The sequence below is a fragment of the Coregonus clupeaformis genome, unplaced genomic scaffold, assembly GCF_020615455.1.
Source record: "Coregonus clupeaformis isolate EN_2021a unplaced genomic scaffold, ASM2061545v1 scaf1322, whole genome shotgun sequence".
NCBI classification, from domain to species: Eukaryota; Metazoa; Chordata; class Actinopteri; order Salmoniformes; family Salmonidae; genus Coregonus; species Coregonus clupeaformis.
The window spans coordinates 17,501-41,986 of NW_025534776.1; the positions used below are offsets into that span (position 1 = coordinate 17,501).

Consider the following 24,486-nt stretch of genomic DNA (forward strand, 5'->3'; position numbering starts at 1 on the left):
CTACCTTCATCTCTGTATCTGTCATTACCTCCTAGTCAGTCCCTCACCCATCTCACCTCCTGCTGTCTACCTTCATCTCTGTATCTGTCATTACCTCCTAGACCGTCCCTCACCCCATCTCACCTCCTGCTGTCTACCTTCATCTCTGTATCTGTCATTACCTCCTAGACCGTCCCTCACCCCATCTCACCTCCTGCTGTCTACCTTTATCTCTGTATCTGTCATTACCTCCCTAGACCGTCCCTCACCCCATCTCACCTCCTGCTGTCTACCTTCATCTCTGTATCTGTCATTACCTCCTAGACCGTCCCTCTCCCCATCTCACCTCCTGCTGTCTACCTTCATCTCTATATCTGTCATTACCTCCTAGACCGACCCACCGTTTGAGATTCAGTTTCATTTACATCTTTTTACATTTGTTTTTATGTTACATTTTGTCTTTTATCAACATTTGTATTATATTTGATATTGTTTTATATTTTTAGTTATGAATATTGAATATTGTGTTATATTTATATGTAATATAATATTTTAGTTAACCTATTATTATTGTTTTATATATTTTGAATTTCTATTTCTATTTTGAGTTTTATTTGACTGATTGTCGTTGTGTTTTGGGTTTGTTGTTGTTTTCCCCTCCCTCTTCCTGGTTTGTATTTAGACCCCTCCCCCTCCCCAGCAGAGCCACACCCTCCTTCTTCGTAGACACGCCCCTGTCCCTCCCCTGCCTCGTTACCACAGCGACCGGCCATCGCTCCCACATGCTCCCTCTGACTCTTCCTCCTCATCCTCCTCATCCTCCTCTCACCCAAACCACGCCTCTCTTCTCCTCCTTTGGCTATCTCCCCGCTCCTCCCTCTCCCCTCCTCACCTCTCCACTTCTCCTTTCTCCAGTCCTCCTCCTCTCCCCTCTCCTCCTCTTTCTACGAGTCTGGAGCAGCCAAGCCTGCCAGGTATCCAGCTAAAACTCAAGCTTGTAATAAATCATATAGTCAATACTATTTTCAAACATATGAATGCTCTGATCGATACATCATATTACTATAGTATTACTGTGGTATTCCCATCACTGTGGTTAGTGCTAGTAGTAGTATTATTAGTATTATTTGTAGTATTGTTAATAGTCATAATGGTGGTTGTATTACTACCATTAAGTTAGTAGCATAGTTAGTGTTGACCATTCTGTTGTTGTTGTTTTAGTACTAATACTAGTTATAGATGTAGTAGTAGTAGTATAGTATTAGTATTATTTGTAGTATTGTTAATAGTCATAATGTAGTAGTATGTAATAGTAGTGCTTGTGGTGGTTTTAGTATTAGTTCTAGTCTACAGATTATAGATTGGGTATGCATGGCCTGTGCTGTCTCCACTCCATCTCTGTCTGCCAATCTATCTTGTCCTATTTCTATGTATCACAACACGTACTGAATGGAAGGACTTAGGTTTGGTGTGTAGGTGGGGTAAGGTGGGGTTGTATGTTGGTGTGTAGGTGGGGTAAGGTAGGGTTGTGTGGAGGTGTGTAGGTGGGGTAAGGTAGGGTTGTATGTTGGTGTGTAGGTGGGGTAAGGTAGGGTTGTATGTTGGTGTGTAGGTGGGGTAAGGTGGGGTTGTATGTTGGTGTGTAGGTGGGGTAAGGTAGGGTTGTATGTTGGTGTGTAGGTGGGGTAAGGTAAGGGTTGTATGTTGGTGTGTGTAGGTAGGGTAAGGTAGGGTTGGATGTTGGTGTGTAGGTGGGGTAAGGTGGGGTTGTATGTTGGTGTGTAGGTGGGGTAAGGTAGGGTTGTATGTTGGTGTGTAGGTGGGGTAAGGTGGGGTTGTATGTTGGTGTGTAGGTGGGGTAAGGTAGGGTTGTATGTTGGTGTGTAGGTGGGGTTGTATGTTGGTGTGTAGGTGGGGTAAGGTAGGGTTGTATGTTGGTGTGTGTAGGTGGGGTAAGGTGGGGTTGTATGTTGGTGTGTGTAGGTGGGGTAAGGTGGGGTTGTATGTTGGTGTGTGTAGGTGGGGTAAGGTAGGGTTGTATGTTGGTGTGTAGGTGGGGTAAGGTAGGGTTGTATGTTGGTGTGTGTAGGTGGGGTAAGGTAGGGTTGTATGTTGGTGTGTAGGTGGGGTAAGGTGGGGTTGTATGTTGGTGTGTGTAGGTGGGGTAAGGTAGGGTTGTATGTTGGTGTGTAGGTGGGGTAAGGTAGGGTTGTATGTTGGTGTGTAGGTGGGGTAAGGTAGGGTTGTATGTTGGTGTGTAGGTGGGGTAAGGTAGGGTTGTATGTTGGTGTGTGTAGGTGGGGTAAGGTAGGGTTGTATGTTGGTGTGTAGGTGGGGTAAGGTAGGGTTGTATGTTGGTGTGTAGGTGGGGGTAGGTAGGTTGTATGTTGGTGTGTAGGTGGGGGTAAGGTAGGGTTGTATGTTGGTGTGTAGGTGAGGTAAGGTGGGGTTGTATGTTGGTGTGTAGGTGGGGTAAGGTGGGGTTGTATGTTGGTGTGTGTAGGTGTGTCCAGCCCCAGTGAGTGTCAGCAGGGTAAAGTGGTAATAAAGGTGTGTATGTGTGTTTTTGTGTTTGTGTGTGTGTGTGTGCATATGTATGTGTGTATGTGTGTGTCTGTGTGTTTTTGTGTTTTTATGTGTGTGTGTGCATATGTATGTGTGTATGTGTGTGTCTGTGTGTTTTTGTGTGTGTGTGTCTGTGTGTTTTTGTGTGTGTGTGTGTGTATGTATGTGTGTGTCTGTGTGTTTTTGTGTGTGTGTGTGTGTGTGTATGTCAGGTTCTCGGAGCTCTGAGGCCAGTCCCCACGGCTCTCCCACCTTAGGCCAGCAGGGCGGCGCCAGCGGGGGACGCTCTGGGTGCTTCGGAAGCCTCGCAGGTACGAGGGTGTATTGGTGTGTGTGTTGGTGTGTGTGTGCGTGTGTTGGTGTGTGTTTGGTGTGTGTTTGGTGTGTGTTTGGTGTGTGTATTGGTGTGTGTATTGGTGTGTGTGTTGGTGTGTGTTTGGTGTGTGTGTTGGTGTGTGTGTGTGTGTGTTGGTGTGTGTATTGGTGTGTGTTGGTGTGTGTGTTGGTGTGTGTATTGGTGTGTGTATTGGTGTGTGTATTGGTGTGTGTTTGGTGTGTTTGGTGTGTGTTTGGTGTGTGTATTGGTGTGTGTGTTGGTGTGTGTTTGGTGTGTGTTTGGTGTGTGTGTTGGTGTGTGTATTGGTGTGTATTGGTGTGTGTTGTGTGTGTTTGGTGTGTGTATTGGTGTGTGTGTTGGTGTGTGTTTGGTGTGTGTTTGGTGTGTGTGTTGGTGTGTGTATTGGTGTGTGTATTGGTGTGTGTATTGGTGTGTTTGTGTGTGTGTGTTGGTGTGTGTATTGGTGTGTTTGTGTGTGTGTTGGTGTTGGTGTGTGTTTGGTGTGTGTTTGGTGTGTTGTTGTGTGTCGTTGTGTTGGTGTGTGTATTGGTGTGTATATTGGTGTGTGTGTTGGTGTGTGTTGGTGTGTGTTGGTGTGTGTATTGGTGTGTGTATTGGTGTGTGTTTGGTGTGTGTGTATTGGTGTGTGTTTGGTGTGTGTGTGTGTGTGTTGGTGTGTGTTTGGTGTGTGTTTGGTGTGTGTGTGTCGTTGTGTTGGTGTGTGTATTGGTGTGTGTATTGGTGTGTGTTTGGTGTGTGTTTGGTGTGTGTGTTGGTGTGTGTATTGGTGTGTGTATTGGTGTGTGTATTGGTGTGTGTATTGGTGTGTGTTTGGTGTGTATTTGTGTGTGTATTGGTGTGTGTGTGTATTTGTGTGTGTGTATTTGTGTGTGTATTGGTGTGTGTGTATTGGTGTGTGTGTTGGTGTGTGTGTATTGGTGTGTGTGTGTATTTGTGTGTGTATTGGTGTGTGTGTGCGTGTATTGGTGTGTGTATTGGTGTGTGTGTGCTGTGTGTGTGCTGTTGTACAGATGCATTATGGAATACACTGCCTGCAGAAAGTGTTCATACCCCTTGACTTATTATACATTTCTGTTACATCCTGAATTCAGAATAGATGAAATAGGTTTTTTTTCTCACACATCTACACACAATACTCCATAATGACAAAAAAAACATTTTTTTAGAAATGTTAGCAAATGTATTGAACATGAAATACAGAAATATCTTATTTATATAAGTATTCACACCCCCTTATTCAATACATGTTAGAATCACCTTTGGCAGCGATTACAGCCGTGAGTCTCTCTGGGTAAGTCTCTAAGAGCTTTGAACACCTGGATTGGACAATATTTGCCCATTATTCTGTTCAAAATTCTTCAAGCTCTGTCAAGTTGGTTGTTGATCATTGCTAGACAGCCATTTCCAAGTCTTGCTGTATATTTTCAAGCAGATTTAAGTCAAAACTGTAACTAGGCCACTCAGGAACATTCACTGTCTTCTTGGTGAGCAACTCCAGTGTAGATTTGGCCTTGTGTTTTAGGTTATTGTCCGGCTGAAAGGTGAATTCATCTCCCAGTGTCTGGTGGAAAGCAGACTGAACCATGTTTTCCTCTAGGATTTTTCCTGTGCTTAGCTACATTCCATTAATTTTTTTATCCTGAAAAACTCCCGACTCCTTAACGATTACAAGCATACCCATAACATGATGCAGCCACCACTATTCTTGAAAATATGGAGAGTGGTACTCAGGAATGTGTTGTATTGGATTTGCCCCAAACATAACACTTTGTATTCAGGACAAAAAGTAAATTGCTTTGCCACATTTTTTACAGTATTACTTTAGTGCCTAGTTGCAAACTAGGAATATTTTTATTCTGTACATGCTTCCTTCTTTTCACTCTGTCAATTATGTTAGTATTGTGGAGTAACTACAATGTTGTTGATCCATCCTCAGTTCTCCTATTACAGCCATTAAACTCTGTAACTGTTTTAAAGTCACCATTGGCCTCATGGTGAAATACCTGAGCAGTTTCCTTCCTCTCTGGCAACTGAGTTAGGAAGGACGCCTGTATCTTTGTAGTGACTGGGTGTATTGATACACCATCCAAAGTGTAATTAATAACTTCACCATGCTCAAATGAATATTCAATGTCTGCTTTTTTTATTTCTTTACCCATCTACCAATAGGAGCCCTTCGTGAGGCGTTGGAAAACCAGCCTGGTGTTTGTGGTTGAATCTGTGTTTGAAATTCACTGCTCGACCGAGGGACCTTACAGATAACTGTATGTGTGGGGTACAGAGATGAGGTAGCCATGTTAAATACTATTATTGCACACAGAGGGAGTTCATGCAACTTATTATGTGACTTGTAAAGCACATTTTTACTCCAGAACTTATTTAGGCTTGCCATAACAAAGGGGTTGAATACTTATTGACTCAAGACATTTCAGCTTTTCATTTTGAATGAATTAGTCAAACATTTGGAATAACATCATTCCACTTTGACATTATGGGGTATTGTGCGTAGGCCAGTGACCTTTATTTTTTATTTTATCCAGTTTAAATTCAGGCTGTAACAAATCAAAATGTGGAAAAAGTCAAAGGGTGTGAATACTTTCTGGAAGGCGCTGTATGTCTGTGCCTCTGTGCGTAATATATTATATTGATGTTGATCATTTCATCATAACAATCAGAAATAACAGAGGTCTTAGAATAGAACCCTGAGGAACACCACATTCTATCTATCTATTCCTAGAATAGAACCTGAGGAACACCACATTCTATCTATCTATTCTTAGAATAGATCCCTGAGAAACACCACATTCTATCTATCTATTCCTAGAATAGAACCCGAGGAACACCTACATTCTATCTATCTATTCCTAGAATAGAACCCTGAGGAACACCACATTCTATCTATCTATTCCTAGAATAGAACCCTGAGGAACACCACATTCTATCTATCTATTCCTAGAATAGAACCCTGAGGAACACCACATTCTATCTATCTATTCCTAGAATAGAACCCTGAGTAACACCACATTCTATCTATCTATTCCTAGAATAGGAACCCTGAGGAACACCACATTCTATCTATCTATTCCTAGAATAGAACCCTGAGGAACACCACATTCTATCTATCTATTCCTAGAATAGAACCCTGAGGAACACCACATTCTATCTATCTATTCCTAGAATAGAGACCTGAGGAACACCACATTCTATCTATCTATTCCTAGAATAGAACCCTGAGGAACACCCCATTCTATCTAAAACTGTGTACCTGTGTGTACCTGTGTGCAGGTGGTGACCGTAGCAGCAGCGTGGGTAGCCTGGGTAGTGTTCGCTCGGCAGCGTCCAGAGTTCTGGAAATACCCAACACGCCCTGAATACGCCTCCTCCTCCTCCGCCCGCCGCGGCACACGCTACTAACACGCCACCTAGCAGTCTGAACACACACGGCCTCAACGTTCCCGGGCTGCATGCACAGGCGGAGGGGAGTCAAGGTGGGGGATGGCTGTTAGTGTGTGTGTGTCACTTGGTGAAATGATTCTACAGATTAACTAAGTCTGTCTCTTGTGTGTGTGTGTGTGTTTCAGGAGTGTGTGTGTGTGTGTTTGTGTGTGTGTGTTTGTGTGTGTGTGTGTTACAGGAGTGTGTGTGTGTGTGTTTGTGTGTGTGTGTTTTAGGAGTGTGTGTGTGTGTTTGTGAGTGTGTGTGTGTGTGTTTCGGAGTGTGTGTGTGTGTTTGTGTGTGTGTGTTTGTGTGTGTGTGTGTGTTTGTGTGTGTGTGTTTTAGGAGTGTGTGTGTGTGTGTTTCAGGAGTGTGTGTGTGTGTGTTTCAGGAGTGTGTGTGTGTGTTTGTGTGTGTGTTTGTGTGTGTGTGTGTGTTTGTGTGTGTGTGTTTTAGGAGTGTGTGTGTGTGTTTCAGGAGTGTGTGTGTGTGTTTGTGTGTGTGTGTTTGTGTGTGTGTGTGTGTTTGTGTGTGTGTGTTTTAGAGTGTGTGTGTGTGTTTCAGAGTGTGTGTGTGTGTGTTTTTAGGAGTGTGTGTCTGTGTTTCAGTGAGTGTGTGTGTGTGTGTGTTTGTGTGTGTGTTTCGGAGTGTGTGTGTGTTTCAAGTGTGTTTGTGTGTGTGCTAACTTGTTCTTCAACTCTGATTCACAGATTGACTAAGCCTTTCTCTTGTGCATGTGTGGTGTGTGTGTCCGTGTGTGGTGTGTTTGTGTGTGTGTGGTGTGTGTGTGGTGTGTGTGTGTGTTTGTTTGTGTGTGGTGTGTTTGTTTGTGTGTGGTGTGTGTGTTTGTTTGTGTGTGTGTGTTTGTTTGTGTGTGGTGTTTGTGTGTGTTTGTTTGTGTGTGTGTGTTTGTTTGTGGGTGGTGTGTGTGTGTGTGTTTGTTTGTGAGTGGTGTGTGTGTGTGTTTGTTTGTGTGTGTGTGTGTTTGTTTGTGTGTGGTGTGTGTGTGTGTGTGGTGTGTGTGTGTGTGTGTGTGTGGTGTGTGGTGTGTGTGTGTGTGTGGTGTGTGTGGTGTGTGTGTTTAGCTCCTAGCCACGGTGATGTCCCAGTCAATAAAGGCAAAGGGAACATCTGTTGGAGCAGTCCAGGTCTGTGGAGCAGCGGTGCAGAAGGTAACCAGAATAATATCATTATTATAATAACAACAACAATAATAATATTATTAACAGTAACTGACTGTCTAACTGACTGACTGACTGACTGTTTTTCTGACGGACTGACTATCTAACTGACTATCTAACTGACTATCTAACTGACTGACTGACTATCTAACTGACTGACTATCTGACTGACTTTCTGACTGACTGACTTTCTGACTGACTGTCTGACTGACTGGATGACTATCTAACTGACTGACTGACTTTCTAACTGACTGACTATCTGACCGACTTTCGACTGACTGACTTTCTGGCTGACTGTCTGACTGACTGACTGACTTTCTGACTGACTGACTTTCTGACTGACTATCTAACTGACTGACCGACTTTCTAACTGACTGACTATCTGACTGACTTTCTAACTGACTGACTATCTGACTGACTTTCTGACTGACTGTCTGACTGACTGACTGACTTTCTAACTGACTGACTATCTGACTGACTTTCTAACTGACTGACTATCTGACTGACTTTCTAACTGACTGACTATCTGACTGACTTTCTGACTGACTGACTTTCTGACTGACTGTCTGACTGACTGACTTTCTGACTGACTGACTTTCTGACTGACTATCTAACTGACTGACTGACTTTCTAACTGACTGACTATCTGACTGACTTTCTAACTGACTGACTATCTGACTGAATTTCTGACTGACTGTCTGAGATGACTGACTGACTTTCTAACTGACTGACTATCTGACTGACTTTCCTAACTGACTGACTATCTGACTGACTGACTGTCTGACTGACTGTCTGACTGACTGACTTTCTGACTGACTGACTTTCTGACTGACTGTCTGACTGACTGACTGACTTTCTGACTGACTGACTTTCTGACTGACTATCTAACTGACTGACTGACTTTCTAACTGACTGACTATCTGACTGACTTTCTAACTGACTGACCGACTTTCTAACTGACTGACTATCAGACTGACTTTCTGACTGACTGACTTTCTGACTGACTGTCTGACTGACTGACTGACTGACTATCTAACTGACTGACTGACTTTCTAACTGACTGACTATCTGACTGACTTTCTGACTGACTGACTTTCTGACTGACTGACTGTCTGACTGACTGACTGACTATCTAACTGACTGACTGACTTTCTAACTGACTGACTATCCGACTGACTTTCTAACTGACTGACTATCTGACTGACTTTCTGACTGACTGACTTTCTGACTGACTATCTAACTGACTGACCGACTTTCTAACTGACTGACTATCTGACTGACTTTCTAACTGACTGACTATCTGACTGACTTTCTGACTGACTGTCTGACTGACTGACTGACTTTCTAACTGACCGACTATCTGACTGACTTTCTAACTGACTGACTATCTGACCGACTTTCTAACTGACTGACTATCTGACTGACTTTCTGACTGACTGACTTTCTGACTGACTGTCTGACCGACTGACTTTCTGACCGACTGACTTTCTGACTGACTATCTAACTGACTGACTGACTTTCTAACTGACTGACTATCTGACTGACTTTCTAACTGACTGACTATCTGACTGAATTTCTGACTGACTGTCTGAGATGACTGACTGACTTTCTAACTGACTGACTATCTGACTGACTTTCTAACTGACTGACTATCTGACTGACTGACTGTCTGACTGACTGTCTGACTGACTGACTTTCTGACTGACTGACTTTCTGACTGACTGTCTGACTGACTGACTGACTTTCTGACTGACTGACTTTCTGACTGACTATCTAACTGACTGACTGACTTTCTAACTGACTGACTATCTGACTGACTTTCTAACTGACTGACCGACTTTCTAACTGACCGACTATCAGACTGACTTTCTGACTGACTGACTTTCTGACTGACTGTCTGACTGACTGACTGACTGACTATCTAACTGACTGACTGACTTTCTAACTGACTGACTATCTGACTGACTTTCTGACTGACTGACTTTCTGACTGACTGACTGTCTGACTGACTGACTATCTAACTGACTGACTGACTTTCTAACTGACTGACTATCTGACTGACTTTCTAACTGACTGACTATCTGACTGACTTTCTGACTGACTGACTTTCTGACTGACTGTCTGACCGACTGACTGTCTGACTGACTGACTGACTTTCTGACTGGCTGACTTTCTGACTGACTGTCTGACTGACTGACTGACTTTCTGACTGGCTGACTTTCTGACTGACTGTCTGACTGACTGACTGACTTTCTGACTGGCTGACTTTCTGACCGACTATCTAACTGACTGACTATCTGACTGACTTTCCTAACTGGCTGACTTTCTGACTGGCTGACTTTCTGACCGACTATCTAACTGACTGACCGACTTTCTAACTGACTGACTGACTGACTTTCTGACTGACTGTCTGACTAACTGACTGACTTTCTGACTGTCTGACTGACTGACTTTCTGACTGACTGTCTGACTGACTGACTTTCTGACTGTCTGACTATCTGACTGACTTTCTAACTGACTGACTATCTGACTGACTTTCTGACTGACTGTCTGACTGACTGACTGACTTTCTAACTGACTGACTATCTGACTGACTTTCTAACTGACTGACTATCTGACTGACTTTCTGACTGACTGACTTTCTGACTGACTGACTGTCTGACTGACTGACTGACTATCTAACTGACTGACTGACTTTCTAACTGACTGACTATCTGACTGACTTTCTGACTGACTGACTTTCTGACTGACTGTCTGACTGACTGACTGTCTGACTGACTGACTGACTTTCTGACTGGCTGACTTTCTGACTGACTGTCTGACTGACTGACTGACTTTCTGACTGGCTGACTTTCTGACTGACTGTCTGACTGACTGACTGACTTTCTGACTGGCTGACTTTCTGACTGACTATCTAACTGACTGACTATCTGACTGACTTTCTAACTGGCTGACTTTCTGACTGGCTGACTTTCTGACTGACTATCTAACTGACTGACCGACTTTCTAACTGACTGACTGACTGACTTTCTGACTGACTGTCTGACTAACTGACTGACTTTCTGACTGTCTGACTGACTGACTTTCTGACTGACTGTCTGACTGACTGACTGACTTTCTGACTGTCTGACTATCTGACTGACTTTCTAACTGACTGACTATCTGACTGACTTTCTGACTGACTGTCTGACTGACTGACTGACTTTCTAACTGACTGACTATCTGACTGACTTTCTAACTGACTGACTATCTGACTGACTTTCTGACTGACTGACTTTCTGACTGACTGACTGTCTGACTGACTGACTGACTATCTAACTGACTGACTGACTTTCTAACTGACTGACTATCTGACTGACTTTCTAACTGACTGACTATCTGACTGACTTTCTGACTGACTGACTTTCTGACTGACTGTCTGACTGACTGACTGTCTGACTGACTGAAAGACTTTCTGACTGGCTGACTTTCTGACTGACTGTCTGACTGACTGACTGACTTTCTGACTGGCTGACTTTCTGACTGACTGTCTGACTGACTGACTGACTTTCTGACTGGCTGACTTTCTGACTGACTATCTAACTGACTGACTATCTGACTGACTTTCTAACTGGCTGACTTTCTGACTGGCTGACTTTCTGACTGACTATCTAACTGACTGACCGACTTTCTAACTGACTGACTGACTGACTTTCTGACTGACTGTCTGACTAACTGACTGACTTTCTGACTGTCTGACTGACTGACTTTCTGACTGACTGTCTGACTGACTGACTGACTTTCTGACTGTCTGACTATCTGACTGACTTTCTAACTGACTGACTATCTGACTGACTTTCTGACTGACTGACTATATGACTGACTTTCTAACTGACTGACTATCTGACTGACTTTCTGACTGACTGTCTGACTGACTGACTGACTTTCTAACTGACTGACTATCTGACTGACTTTCTAACTGACTGACTATCTGACTGACTTTCTAACTGACTGACTATCTGACTGACTTTCTGACTGACTGACTTTCTGACTGACTGTCTGACTGACTGACTTTCTGACTGACTGACTTTCTGACTGACTATCTAACTGACTGACTGACTTTCTAACTGACTGACTATCTGACTGACTTTCTAACTGACTGACTATCTGACTGACTGACTGACTTTCTAACTGACTGACTATCTGACTGACTGACTGACTGACTGTCTGACTGACTGACTTTCTGACTGACTGACTTTCTGACTGACTGTCTGACTGACTGACTGACTTTCTGACTGACTGACTTTCTGACTGACTATCTAACTGACTGACTGACTTTCTAACTGACTGACTATCTGACTGACTTTCTAACTGACTGACCGACTTTCTAACTGACTGACTATCAGACTGACTTTCTGACTGACTGACTTTCTGACTGACTGTCTGACTGACTGACTGACTGACTATCTAACTGACTGACTGACTTTCTAACTGACTGACTATCTGACTGACTTTCTGACTGACTGACTTTCTGACTGACTGACTGTCTGACTGACTGACTGACTATCTAACTGACTGACTGACTTTCTAACTGTCTGACTATCTGACTGACTTTCTAACTGGCTGACTATCTGACTGACTTTCTGACTGACTGTCTGACTGACTGACTGACTTTCTAACTGACTGACTATCTGACTGACTTTCTAACTGACTGACTATCTGACTGACTTTCTGACTGACTGTCTGACTGACTGACTGACTTTCTAACTGACTGACTATCGACTGACTTTCTAACTGACTGACTATCTGACTGACTTTCTAACTGACTGACTATCTGACTGACTTTCTGACCGACTGACTTTCTGACTGACTGTCTGACTGACTGACTTTCTGACTGACTGACTTTCTGACTGACTATCTAACTGACTGACTGACTTTCTAACTGACTGACTATCTGACTGACTTTCTAACTGACTGACTATCTGACTGAATTTCTGACTGACTGTCTGAGATGACTGACTGACTTTCTAACTGACTGACTATCTGACTGACTTTCTAACTGACTGACTATCTGACTGACTGACTGACTGACTGTCTGACTGACTGACTTTCTGACTGACTGACTTTCTGACTCATTGTCTGACTGACTGACTGACTTTCTGACTGACTGACTTTCTGACTGACTATCTAACTGACTGACTGACTTTCTAACTGACTGACTATCTGACTGACTGTCTAACTGACTGACCGACTTTCTAACTGACTGACTATCAGACTGACTTTCTGACTGACTGACTTTCTGACTGACTGTCTGACTGACTGACTGACTGACTATCTAACTGACTGACTGACTTTCTAACTGACTGACTATCTGACTGACTTTCTGACTGACTGACTTTCTGACTGACTGACTGTCTGACTGACTGACTGACTGACTGACTATCTAACTGACTGACTGACTTTCTAACTGACTGACTATCTGACTGACTTTCTAACTGACTGACTATCTGACTGACTTTCTGACTGACTGACTTTCTGACTGACTGTCTGACTGACTGACTGTCTGACTGACTGACTGACTTTCTGACTGGCTGACTTTCTGACTGACTGTCTGACTGACTGACTGACTTTCTGACTGGCTGACTTTCTGACTGACTGTCTGACTGACTGACTGACTTTCTGACTGGCTGACTTTCTGACTGACTATCTAACTGACTGACTATCTGACTGACTTTCTAACTGGCTGACTTTCTGACTGGCTGACTTTCTGACTGACTATCTAACTGACTGACCGACTTTCTAACTGACTGACTGACTGACTTTCTGACTGACTGTCTGACTAACTGACTGACTTTCTGACTGTCTGACTGACTGACTTTCTGACTGACTGACTTTCTGACTGACTTTCTGACTGACTGACTGTCTGACTGACTGACTGACTATCTAACTGACTGACTGACTTTCTAACTGACTGACTATCTGACTGACTTTCTAACTGACTGACTATCTGACTGACTTTCTGACTGACTGACTTTCTGACTGACTGTCTGACTGACTGACTGTCTGACTGACTGACTGACTTTCTGACTGGCTGACTTTCTGACTGACTGTCTGACTGACTGACTGACTTTCTGACTGGCTGACTTTCTGACTGACTGTCTGACTGACTGACTGACTTTCTGACTGGCTGACTTTCTGACTGACTATCTAACTGACTGACTATCTGACTGACTTTCTAACTGGCTGACTTTCTGACTGGCTGACTTTCTGACTGACTATCTAACTGACTGACCGACTTTCTAACTGACTGACTGACTGACTTTCTGACTGACTGTCTGACTAACTGACTGACTTTCTGACTGTCTGACTGACTGACTTTCTGACTGACTGTCTGACTGACTGACTGACTTTCTGACTGTCTGACTATCTGACTGACTTTCTAACTGACTGACTATCTGACTGACTTTCTGACTGACTGTCTGACTGACTGACTGACTTTCTAACTGACTGACTATATGACTGACTTTCTAACTGACTGACTATCTGACTGACTTTCTGACTGACTGTCTGACTGACTGACTGACTTTCTAACTGACTGACTATCTGACTGACTTTCTAACTGACTGACTATCTGACTGACTTTCTAACTGACTGACTATCTGACTGACTTTCTGACTGACTGACTTTCTAACTGACTGTCTGACTGACTGACTTTCTGACCGACTGACTTTCTGACTGACTATCTAACTGACTGACTGACTTTCTAACTGACTGACTATCTGACTGACTTTCTAACTGACTGACTATCTGACTGACTGACTGACTTTCTAACTGACTGACTATCTGACTGACTGACTGACTGTCTGACTGACTGACTTTCTGACTGACTGACTTTCTGACTGACTGTCTGACTGACTGACTGACTTTCTGACTGACTGACTTTCTGACTGACTATCTAACTGACTGACTGACTTTCTAACTGACTGACTATCTGACTGACTTTCTAACTGACTGACCGACTTTCTAACTGACTGACTATCAGACTGACTTTCTGACTGACTTTCTGACTGACTGTCTGACTGACTGACTGACTATCTAACTGACTGACTGACTTTCTAACTGACTGACTATCTGACTGACTTTCTGACTGACTGACTTTCTGACTGACTGACTGTACTGACTGACTATCTAACTGACTGACTGACTTTCTAACTGTCTGACTATCTGACTGACTTTCTAACTGACTGACTATCTGACTGACTTTCTGACTGACTGTCTGACTTTCTAACTGACTGACTATCTGACTGACTTTCTAACTGACTGACTATCTGACTGACTTTCTGACTGACTGTCTGACTGACTGACTGACTTTCTAACTGACTGACTATCTGACTGACTTTCTAACTGACTGACTATCTGACTGACTTTCTAACTGACTGACTATCTGACTGACTTTCTGACTGACTGACTTTCTGACTGACTGTCTGACTGACTGACTTTCTGACTGACTGACTTTCTGACTGACTATCTAACTGACTGACTGACTTTCTAACTGACTGACTATCTGACTGACTTTCTAACTGACTGACTATCTGACTGAATTTCTGACTGACTGTCTGAGATGACTGACTGACTTTCTAACTGACTGACTATCTGACTGACTTTCTAACTGACTGACTATCTGACTGACTGACTGACTGACTGTCTGACTGACTGACTTTCTGACTGACTGACTTTCTGACTCATTGTCTGACTGACTGACTGACTTTCTGACTGACTGACTTTCTGACTGACTATCTAACTGACTGACTGACTTTCTAACTGACTGACTATCTGACTGACTGTCTAACTGACTGACCACTTTCTAACTGACTGACTATCAGACTGACTTTCTGACTGACCGACTTTCTGACTGACTGTCTGACTGACTGACTGACTGACTATCTAACTGACTGACTGACTTTCTAACTGACTGACTATCTGACTGACTTTCTGACTGACTGACTTTCTGACTGACTGACTGTCTGACCCGACTGACTGACTATCTAACTGACTGACTGACTTTCTAACTGACTGACTATCTGACTGACTTTCTAACTGACTGACTATCTGACTGACTTTCTGACTGACTGACTTTCTGACTGACTGTCTGACTGACTGACTGTCTGACTGACTGACTGACTTTCTGACTGGCTGACTTTCTGACTGACTGTCTGACTGACTGACTGACTTTCTGACTGGCTGACTTTCTGACTGACTGTCTGACTGACTGACTGACTTTCTGACTGGCTGACTTTCTGACTGACTATCTAACTGACTGACTATCTGACTGACTTTCTAACTGGCTGACTTTCTGACTGGCTGACTTTCTGACTGACTATCTAACTGACTGATTGACTTTCTAACTGACTGACTGACTGACTTTCTGACTGACTGTCTGACTAACTGACTGACTTTCTGACTGTCTGACTGACTGACTTTCTGACTGACTGTCTGACTGACTGACTGACTTTCTGACTGTCTGACTATCTGACTGACTTTCTAACTGACTGACTATCTGACTGACTTTCTGACTGACTGTCTGACTGACTGACTGACTTTCTAACTGACTGACTATCTGACTGACTTTCTAACTGACTGACTATCTGACTGACTTTCTAACTGACTGACTATCTGACTGACTTTCTGACTGACTGACTTTCTGACTGACTGTCTGACTGACTGACTTTCTGACTGACTGACTTTCTGACTGACTGTCTGACTGACTGACTGACTTTCTGACTGACTGACTTTCTGACTGACTATCTAACTGACTGACTGACTGACTTTCTAAAAAACTGAATATCTGACTGACTTTCTAACTGACTGACTATCTGACTGACTTTCTGACTGACTGTCTGACTGACTGACTGACTTTCTAACTGACTGACTATCTGACTGACTTTCTAACTGACTGAATATCTGACTGACTGACTGTCTGACTGACGGTCTGACTGACTGACTGTCTGACTGACTGACTTTCTGACTGACTGTATGACTGACTGACTAACTTTCTGACTGACTGACTATCTGACTGACTATCTAACTGACTGACTGACTTTCTAACTGACTGACTATCTGACTTTCTGACTGACTTGCTGACTGACTGACTATCTGACTGACTTTCTAACTGACTGACTATCTGACTGACTTTCTAACTGACTGACTATCTGACTGACTTTCTGACTGACTGACTTTCTGACTGACTGTCTGACTGACTGACTTTCTGACTGACTGACTTTCTGACTGACTGTCTGACTGACTGACTGACTTTCTGACTGACTGACTTTCTGACTGACTATCTAACTGACTGACTGACTGACTTTCTAAAAAACTGACTATCTGACTGACTTTCTAACTGACTGACTATCTGACTGACTTTCTGACTGACTGTCTGACTGACTGACTGACTTTCTAACTGACTGACTATCTGACTGACTTTCTAACTGACTGACTATCTGACTGACTGACTGTCTGACTGACGGTCTGACTGACTGACTGTCTGACTGACTGACTTTCTGACTGACTGTCTGACTGACTGACTAACTTTCTGACTGACTGACTATCTGACTGACTATCTAACTGACTGACTGACTTTCTAACTGACTGACTATCTGACTTTCTGACTGACTTGCTGACTGACCGTCTAACTGTCTGACTATCTGACTGACTTTCTAACTGACTGACTGTCTGACTGACTGACTTTCTAACTGACTGACTTTCTAACGGACTGACTATCTGACTGACTGACTGTCTGACTGACTATCTGACTGACTATCTAACTGACTGACTTTCTATCTGACTGACTTTCTAACTGACTGACTGTCTGACTGACTGACTTTCTAACTGACTGACTTTCTAACGGACTGACTATCTAACTGACTGACTATCTGACTGTCTTTCTGACTTTCTGACTGACTGACTTTCTGACTGACTTTCTAACTGACTGACTATCTGACTATCTGACTGACTATCTGACTGACTGACTGACTTTCTGACTGACTGACTTTCTGACTGACTGTCTGACTGACTGACTGACTTTCTAACTGATTGACTATCTGACTGACTTTCTAACTGACTGACTATCTGACTGACTATCTGACTGACTTTGACTTTCTAACTGACTGTCTAACTATCTGACTGACTATCTGACTGACTGACTGACTTTCTGACTGACTTTCTGACTGACTGTCTGACTGACTGACTGACTTTCTAACCGACTGACTATCTGACCGACTTTCTAACTGACTGACTATCTGACTGACTATCTGACCGACTTTGACTTTCTAACTGACTGTCTAACTGTCTGGCTATCTGACTGACTGACTGTCTGACTGACTTTCTGACTTTCTAACTGACTGACTTTCTAACGGACTGACTATCTGCTGACTGACGACCTCTGACTGTTACTGACTGCTGACAACGAGAGACTATCGACTGACTAATGTCTGACTGACTTCTAAGGATGACTATTGACTGAAAGATTAAGATAAACGACTGATATCTGACTGACTGACTGACTTTTTATGACTGACTGACTGTCTGACTGACCGACTGACTTTCTAACCGACTGACTATCTGACTGACTTTCTAACTGACTGACTATCTGACTGACTATCTGACCGACTTTGACTTTCTAACTGACTGTCTAACTGTCTGACTATCTGACTGACTGACTGTCTGACTGACTTTCTGACTTTCTAACTGACTGACTTTCTAACGGACTGACTATCTGACTGACTGACTGTCTGACTGACTTTCTAACTGACTGACTATCTGACTGACTGACTGTCTGACTGACTTTCTAACGGACTGACTATCTGACTGACTGACTTTCTGACTGACTTTCTAACTGACTGACTATCTGACTGTCTTTCTGACTTTCTGACTGACTTTCTAACTGACTGACTATCTGACTGACTTTCTATCTGACTGACTATCTGACTGTCTTTCTGACTTTCTGACTGACTGACTTTCTGACTGACTTTCTAACTGACTGACTATCTGACTATCTGACTGACTATCTGACTGACTGACTGACTTTCTGACTGACTGACTTTCTAACTGACTGTCTGACTGACTGACTGACTTTCTAACTGACTGACTATCTGACTGACTTTCTAACTGACTGACTATCTGACTGACTATCTGACCGACTTTGACTTTCTAACTGACTGTCTAAATGTCTGACTATCTGACTGACTTTCTGACTTTCTGACTGACTGTCTAACTGTCTGACTATCCGACTGACTTTCCAACTGACTGACTATCTGACTGACTTTCTAACTGACTGACTATTTGACTGACTTTCTGACTGACTGACTTTCTATCTGACTGACTATCTGACTGTCTTTCTGACTTTCTGACTGACTGACTTTCTGACTGACTTTCTGACTTTCTAACTGACTGTCTAACTGTCTGACTGACAGACTTTCTAACTGACTGACTTTCTAACGGACTGACTATCTGACTGACTGACTGTCTGACTGACTTTCTAACTGACTGACTATCTGACTGTCTTTCTGACTTTCTGACTCACTTTCTAACTGACTGACTATCTGACTGACTGACTGTCTGACTGACTTTCTATCTGACTGACTATCTGACTGTCTTTCTGACTTTCTGACTGACTGACTTTCTAACTGACTGACTATATGACTATCTGACAGACTATCTGACTGACTGACTGACTTTCTGACTGACTGACTTTCTGACTGACTGTCTGACTGACTGACTGACTTTCTAACTGACTGACTATCTGACTGACTTTCTAACTGACTGACTATCTGACTGACTATCTGACCGACTTTGACTTTCTAACTGACTGTCTAACTGTCTGACTATCTGACTGACTTTCTGACTTTCTGACTGACTGTCTAACTGTCTGAATATCTGACTGACTTTTTGACTGACTGTCTGACTGACTGACTTTCTAATTGACTGACTATCTGACTGACTTTCTAACTGACTGACTATCTGACTGACTTTCTAACTGACTGACTATCTGACTGACTTTCTGACTGACTGACTTTCTGACTGACTGACTGACTGACTTTCTGACTGACTGTCTGACTGACTGACTGACTTTCTAACTGACTGACTATCTGACTGACTATCTGACTGACTTTCTGACTGACTGACTTTCTGACTGACTATCTAACTGACTGACTGACTTTCTAACTGACTGACTATCTGACTGACTTTCTAACTGACTGACTATCTAACTGACTTTTTGACTGACTGTCTGACTGACAGACTTTCTTATTGACTGACTATCTGACTGACTTTCTAACTGACTGACTATCTGACTGACTTTCTAACTGACTGACTATTTGACTGACTTTCTGACTGACTGACTTTCCGACTGACTGTCTAACTGTCTGACTATCTGACTGACTTTCTAACTGACTTACTATTTGACTGACCTTTGACTGACTGTCTGACTGACTGTCTGACTGACTGACTGACTTTCTGACTGACTGTCTGACTGACTGTCTGACTTTCTGACTGACTGACTTTCTGACTGACTATCTAACTGACTGACTGACTTTCTAACTGACTGACTATCTGACTGACTTTCTAACTGACTGAATATCTGACTGACTTTTTGACTGACTGTCTGACTGACTGACTTTCTAATTGACTGACTATCTGACTGACTTTCTAACTGACTGACTATCTGACTGACTTTCTGACTGACTGTCTGACTGACTGACTTTCTGACTGACTTTCTGACTGACTATCTGACTGACTGACTGACTATCTGACTGACTGACTGACTTTCTGACTGACTGTCTGACTGACTGACTGACTTTCTAACTGACTGACTATCTGACTGACTATCTGACTGACTTTCTAACTGACTGACTTTCTAACTGACTGACTATTTGACTGACTTTCTGACTGACTGACTGTCTGACTGACTGACTGACTTTCTGACTGACTGACTGACTGACTGACTTTCTGACCGACTGACTTTCTGACTGACTATCTAACTGACTGACTGACTGACTTTCTAACTGACTGACTATCTGACTGACTTTTTGACTGACTGTCTGACTGACTGACTGACTTTCTGACTGACTGACTTTCTGACTGACTGTCTGACTGACTGAATTTCTAACTGACTGACTGACTGACTTTCTAACTGACTGACTATCTGACTTACTGACTGTCTGACTGACTTTCTAACTGACTGTCTAACTGACTTACTGACTGTCTAACTGATTTTCTAACTGACTGACTATCTGACTTACTGACTGTCTGACTGATTTTCTAACTGACTGACTATCTGACTGACTATCTGACTGTCTTTCTGACTTTCTAACTGACTGACTATCTGACTGACTATCTGACTGACTTTCGGACTTTCTGACTGATTTTCTAACTGACTGACTATCTGACTGACTATCTGACTGACTTTGACTTTCTGACTGACTGTCTAACTGTCTGACTATCTGACTGACTTTATAACTGACTGACTGTCTGACTGACTGTCTGTGTTTCTTTTAGCTGCAGCTAAGAGTCCATCTGGTTGTCCTCCTCATGAGCAGCGCTCCTTTGATCGTAAGGCAGAGGCAGATGGGAAGGTGAGGTCTGTGTGTGTGTTTTTGTGTGTGTTCGTGCGTGAGTGTGTGTGTGTGCCTGTGTGTGTTTGTGCGTTTGCGTGTGTGTGCGTTTGCGTGTGTGTGCGTGTGTGTATGTTAGTGTGTGTGTGTGTGTGTGTGTGTGTGTGTGCGTGCGTGTGTGTATGTTAGTGCGTGTGTGTGTGTGCGTGTGTGTGCGTGTGTGTATGTTAGTGCGTGTGTGTGTGTGTGTGTGTGCGTGTGTGTATGTTAGTGCGTGTGTGTGTGTGTGTGCCTGTGTGTGTTTGTGCGTTTGCGTGTGTGTGCGTTGTGTGTGTGTGTGTGTGTGTATGTTAGTGCGTGTGTGTGTGTGTATGTTAGTGCGTGTGTGTGCGTTTGTGTGTGTGTGCGTGTGTGTATGTTAGTGCGTGTGTGTGTGTTGTCTCACCAGAGACAGATTTCTTTGCTGTTTCAGTTTATTGTTCATGCTTCCTGAAGCTTCCTTCCATCATTCAGTGGCTTGGAATGTGTTTCTGTTGCTGGACGTTGTTCTCAGGACGTGTCACAGTGGAAGCCTCCACAGGGCTGTGTGTTAGGGTTGGACTCATACTAGGGAGGGTTCTATGACTGCAGTTAGATGGCATCTCTACTGCTCCCCGGTGGTGAAGGATGTCATGACAGTTATATTAGGGAGGGTTCTATGGCTGCAGTTAGATGGCATCTCTACTGCTCCCCGGTGGTGAAGGATGTCATGACAGTTATATTAGGGAGGGTTCTATGACTGCAGTTAGATGGCATCTCTACTGCTCCCCGGTGGTGAAGGATGTCATGACAGTTATACTAGGGAGGGTTCTAGGGCTGCAGTTAGATGGCATCTCTACTGCTCCCCGGTGGTGAAGGGGATGTCATGACAGTTATATTAGGGAGGGTTCTATGGCTGCAGTTAGATGGCATCTCTACTGCTCCCGGTGGTGAAGGATGTCAGACAGTTATATTAGGGAGTGTTCAATGACTGTCATAAGATGGAATCTCTACTGCTCCCCGGTGGTGAAGGATGTCATGACAGTTATATTAGGGAGTGTTCTATGACTGTCATAAGATGGCATCTCTACTGCTCCCCGGTGGTGAAGGATGTCATGACAGTTATACTAGGGAGGGTTCTATGGCTGCAGTTAGATGGCATCTCTACTGCTCCCCGGTGGTGAAGGATGTCATGACAGTTATATTAGGGAGGGTTCTATGGCTGCAGTTAGATGGCATCTCTACTGCTCCCCGGTGGTGAAGGATGTCATGACAGTTATACTAGGGAGGGTTCTATGGCTGCAGTTAGATGGCATCTCTACTGCTCCCCGGTGGTGAAGGATGTCATGACAGTTATATTAGGGAGTGTTCTATGACTGCAGTTAGATGGCATCTCTACTGCTCCCCGGTGGTGAAGGATGTCATGACAGTTATATTAGGGAGTGTTCTATGACTGTCATAAGATGGCATCTCTACTGCTCCCCGGTGGTGAAGGATGTCATGACAGTTATATTAGGGAGTGTTCTATGGCTGCAGTTAGATGGCATCTCTACTGCTCCCCGGTGGTGAAGGATGTCATGACAGTTATATTAGGGAGTGTTCTATGGCTGCAGTTAGATGGCATCTCTACTGCTCCCCGGTGGTGAAGGATGTCATGACAGTTATATTAGGGGAGGGTTCTATGGCTGCAGTTAGATGGCATCTCTACTGCTCCCCGGTGGTGAAGGATGTCATGACAGTTATATTAGGGAGTGTTCAATGACTGTCATAAGATGGAATCTCTACTGCTCCCCGGTGGTGAAGGATGTCATGACAGTTATATTAGGGAGTGTTCTATGACTGTCATAAGATGGCATCTCTACTGCTCCCCGGTGGTGAAGGGATGTCATGACAGTTATACTAGGGAGGGTTCTATGGCTGCAGTTAGATGGCATCTCTACTGCTCCCCGGTGGTGAAGGATGTCATGACAGTTATATTAGGGAGGGTTCTATGGCTGCAGTTAGATGGCATCTCTACTGCTCCCCGGTGGTGAAGGATGTCATGACAGTTATATTAGGGGAGGGTTCTATGGCTGCAGTTAGATGGCATCTCTACTGCTCCCCGGTGGTGAAGGATGTCATGACAGTTATATTAGGGAGTGTTCAATGACTGTCATAAGATGGAATCTCTACTGCTCCCCGGTGGTGAAGGATGTCATGACAGTTATATTAGGGAGTGTTCTATGACTGTCATAAGATGGCATCTCTACTGCTCCCCGGTGGTGAAGGATGTCATGACAGTTATACTAGGGAGGGTTCTATGGCTGCAGTTAGATGGCATCTCTACTGCTCCCCGGTGGTGAAGGATGTCATGACAGTTATATTAGGGAGTGTTCAATGACTGTCATAAGATGGAATCTCTACTGCTCCCCGGTGGTGAAGGATGTCATGACAGTTATATTAGGGAGTGTTCTATGACTGCAGTTAGATGGCATCTCTACTGCTCCCCGGTGGTGAAGGATGTCATGACAGTTATATTAGGGAGTGTTCTATGACTGTCATAAGATGGCATCTCTACTGCTCCCCGGTGGTGAAGGATGTCATGACAGTTATATTAGGGAGTGTTCTATGGCTGCAGTTAGATGGCATCTCTACTGCTCCCCGGTGGTGAAGGATGTCATGACAGTTATATTAGGGAGTGTTCTATGGCTGCAGTTAGATGGCATCTCTACTGCTCCCCGGTGGTGAAGGATGTCATGACAGTTATATTAGGGAGGGTTCTATGGCTAAGTTGACTTAGAACACATTCTCATTTACAGCAACGACCTGGGGAATAGTTACAGGGGAGAGGGAGGGGGGAGGAATGGGCCAATTGGACGCAGGGGATGATTAGGTGGCCATGATGGTATGAGGGCCAGATTGAGAATGACTCCAGGACACCGGGGTTAACACCCCTACTCTTACCATAAGAGCCACGGGATCTTTAGTGACCACAGAGAGTCAGGACACTCGTTTAACGTCCCATCTGAAAGATGTAGTTAGACGCAATGACTGTCAAAAGAATGGACAAAGCTATCGATCACGTGACACCATTCATTCCTGTGTGAAGGACTCAGTAACGCATTTGAAGCCCAAGAAGTCGTTTTTTTTTAGCTTCCTAAAATAGAATCTCATGGAGACATAACATGCGCAGTTTGACCTGATCCAGGAAGTGACGTTGCAGGCTAGCTCAGTGCTGCCCCCTCTCATTGAGTGACTCCAGTTGAAGGCCAACCAGGGTACTACAGGCTGCCGTTAGCAACTCAATTATCCTTAGAACTTGTTCTGTGTTCAATTTTGTAATAATCGGTTCAAGGACATACATCTGGTGTATTAGAAGCAATTA

The 24,486-nt window shown here is 43.7% G+C and overlaps 1 protein-coding gene across 1 annotated transcript in view; it reads left to right on the plus strand.

Annotated features, from left to right (window-relative positions):
• LOC123486818 (caskin-1-like) overlaps positions 1-24,486 on the plus strand; it is a 40,665-nt gene that overhangs the window by 3,799 nt on the left and 12,380 nt on the right. Inside the window, exons 3-4 of the mRNA XM_045218027.1 lie at positions 2,757-2,855; positions 21,049-21,125. Of these exons, the coding sequence (XP_045073962.1) occupies positions 2,757-2,855; positions 21,049-21,125 (176 nt within the window). The remainder of the gene's footprint in view (positions 1-2,756; positions 2,856-21,048; positions 21,126-24,486) is intronic.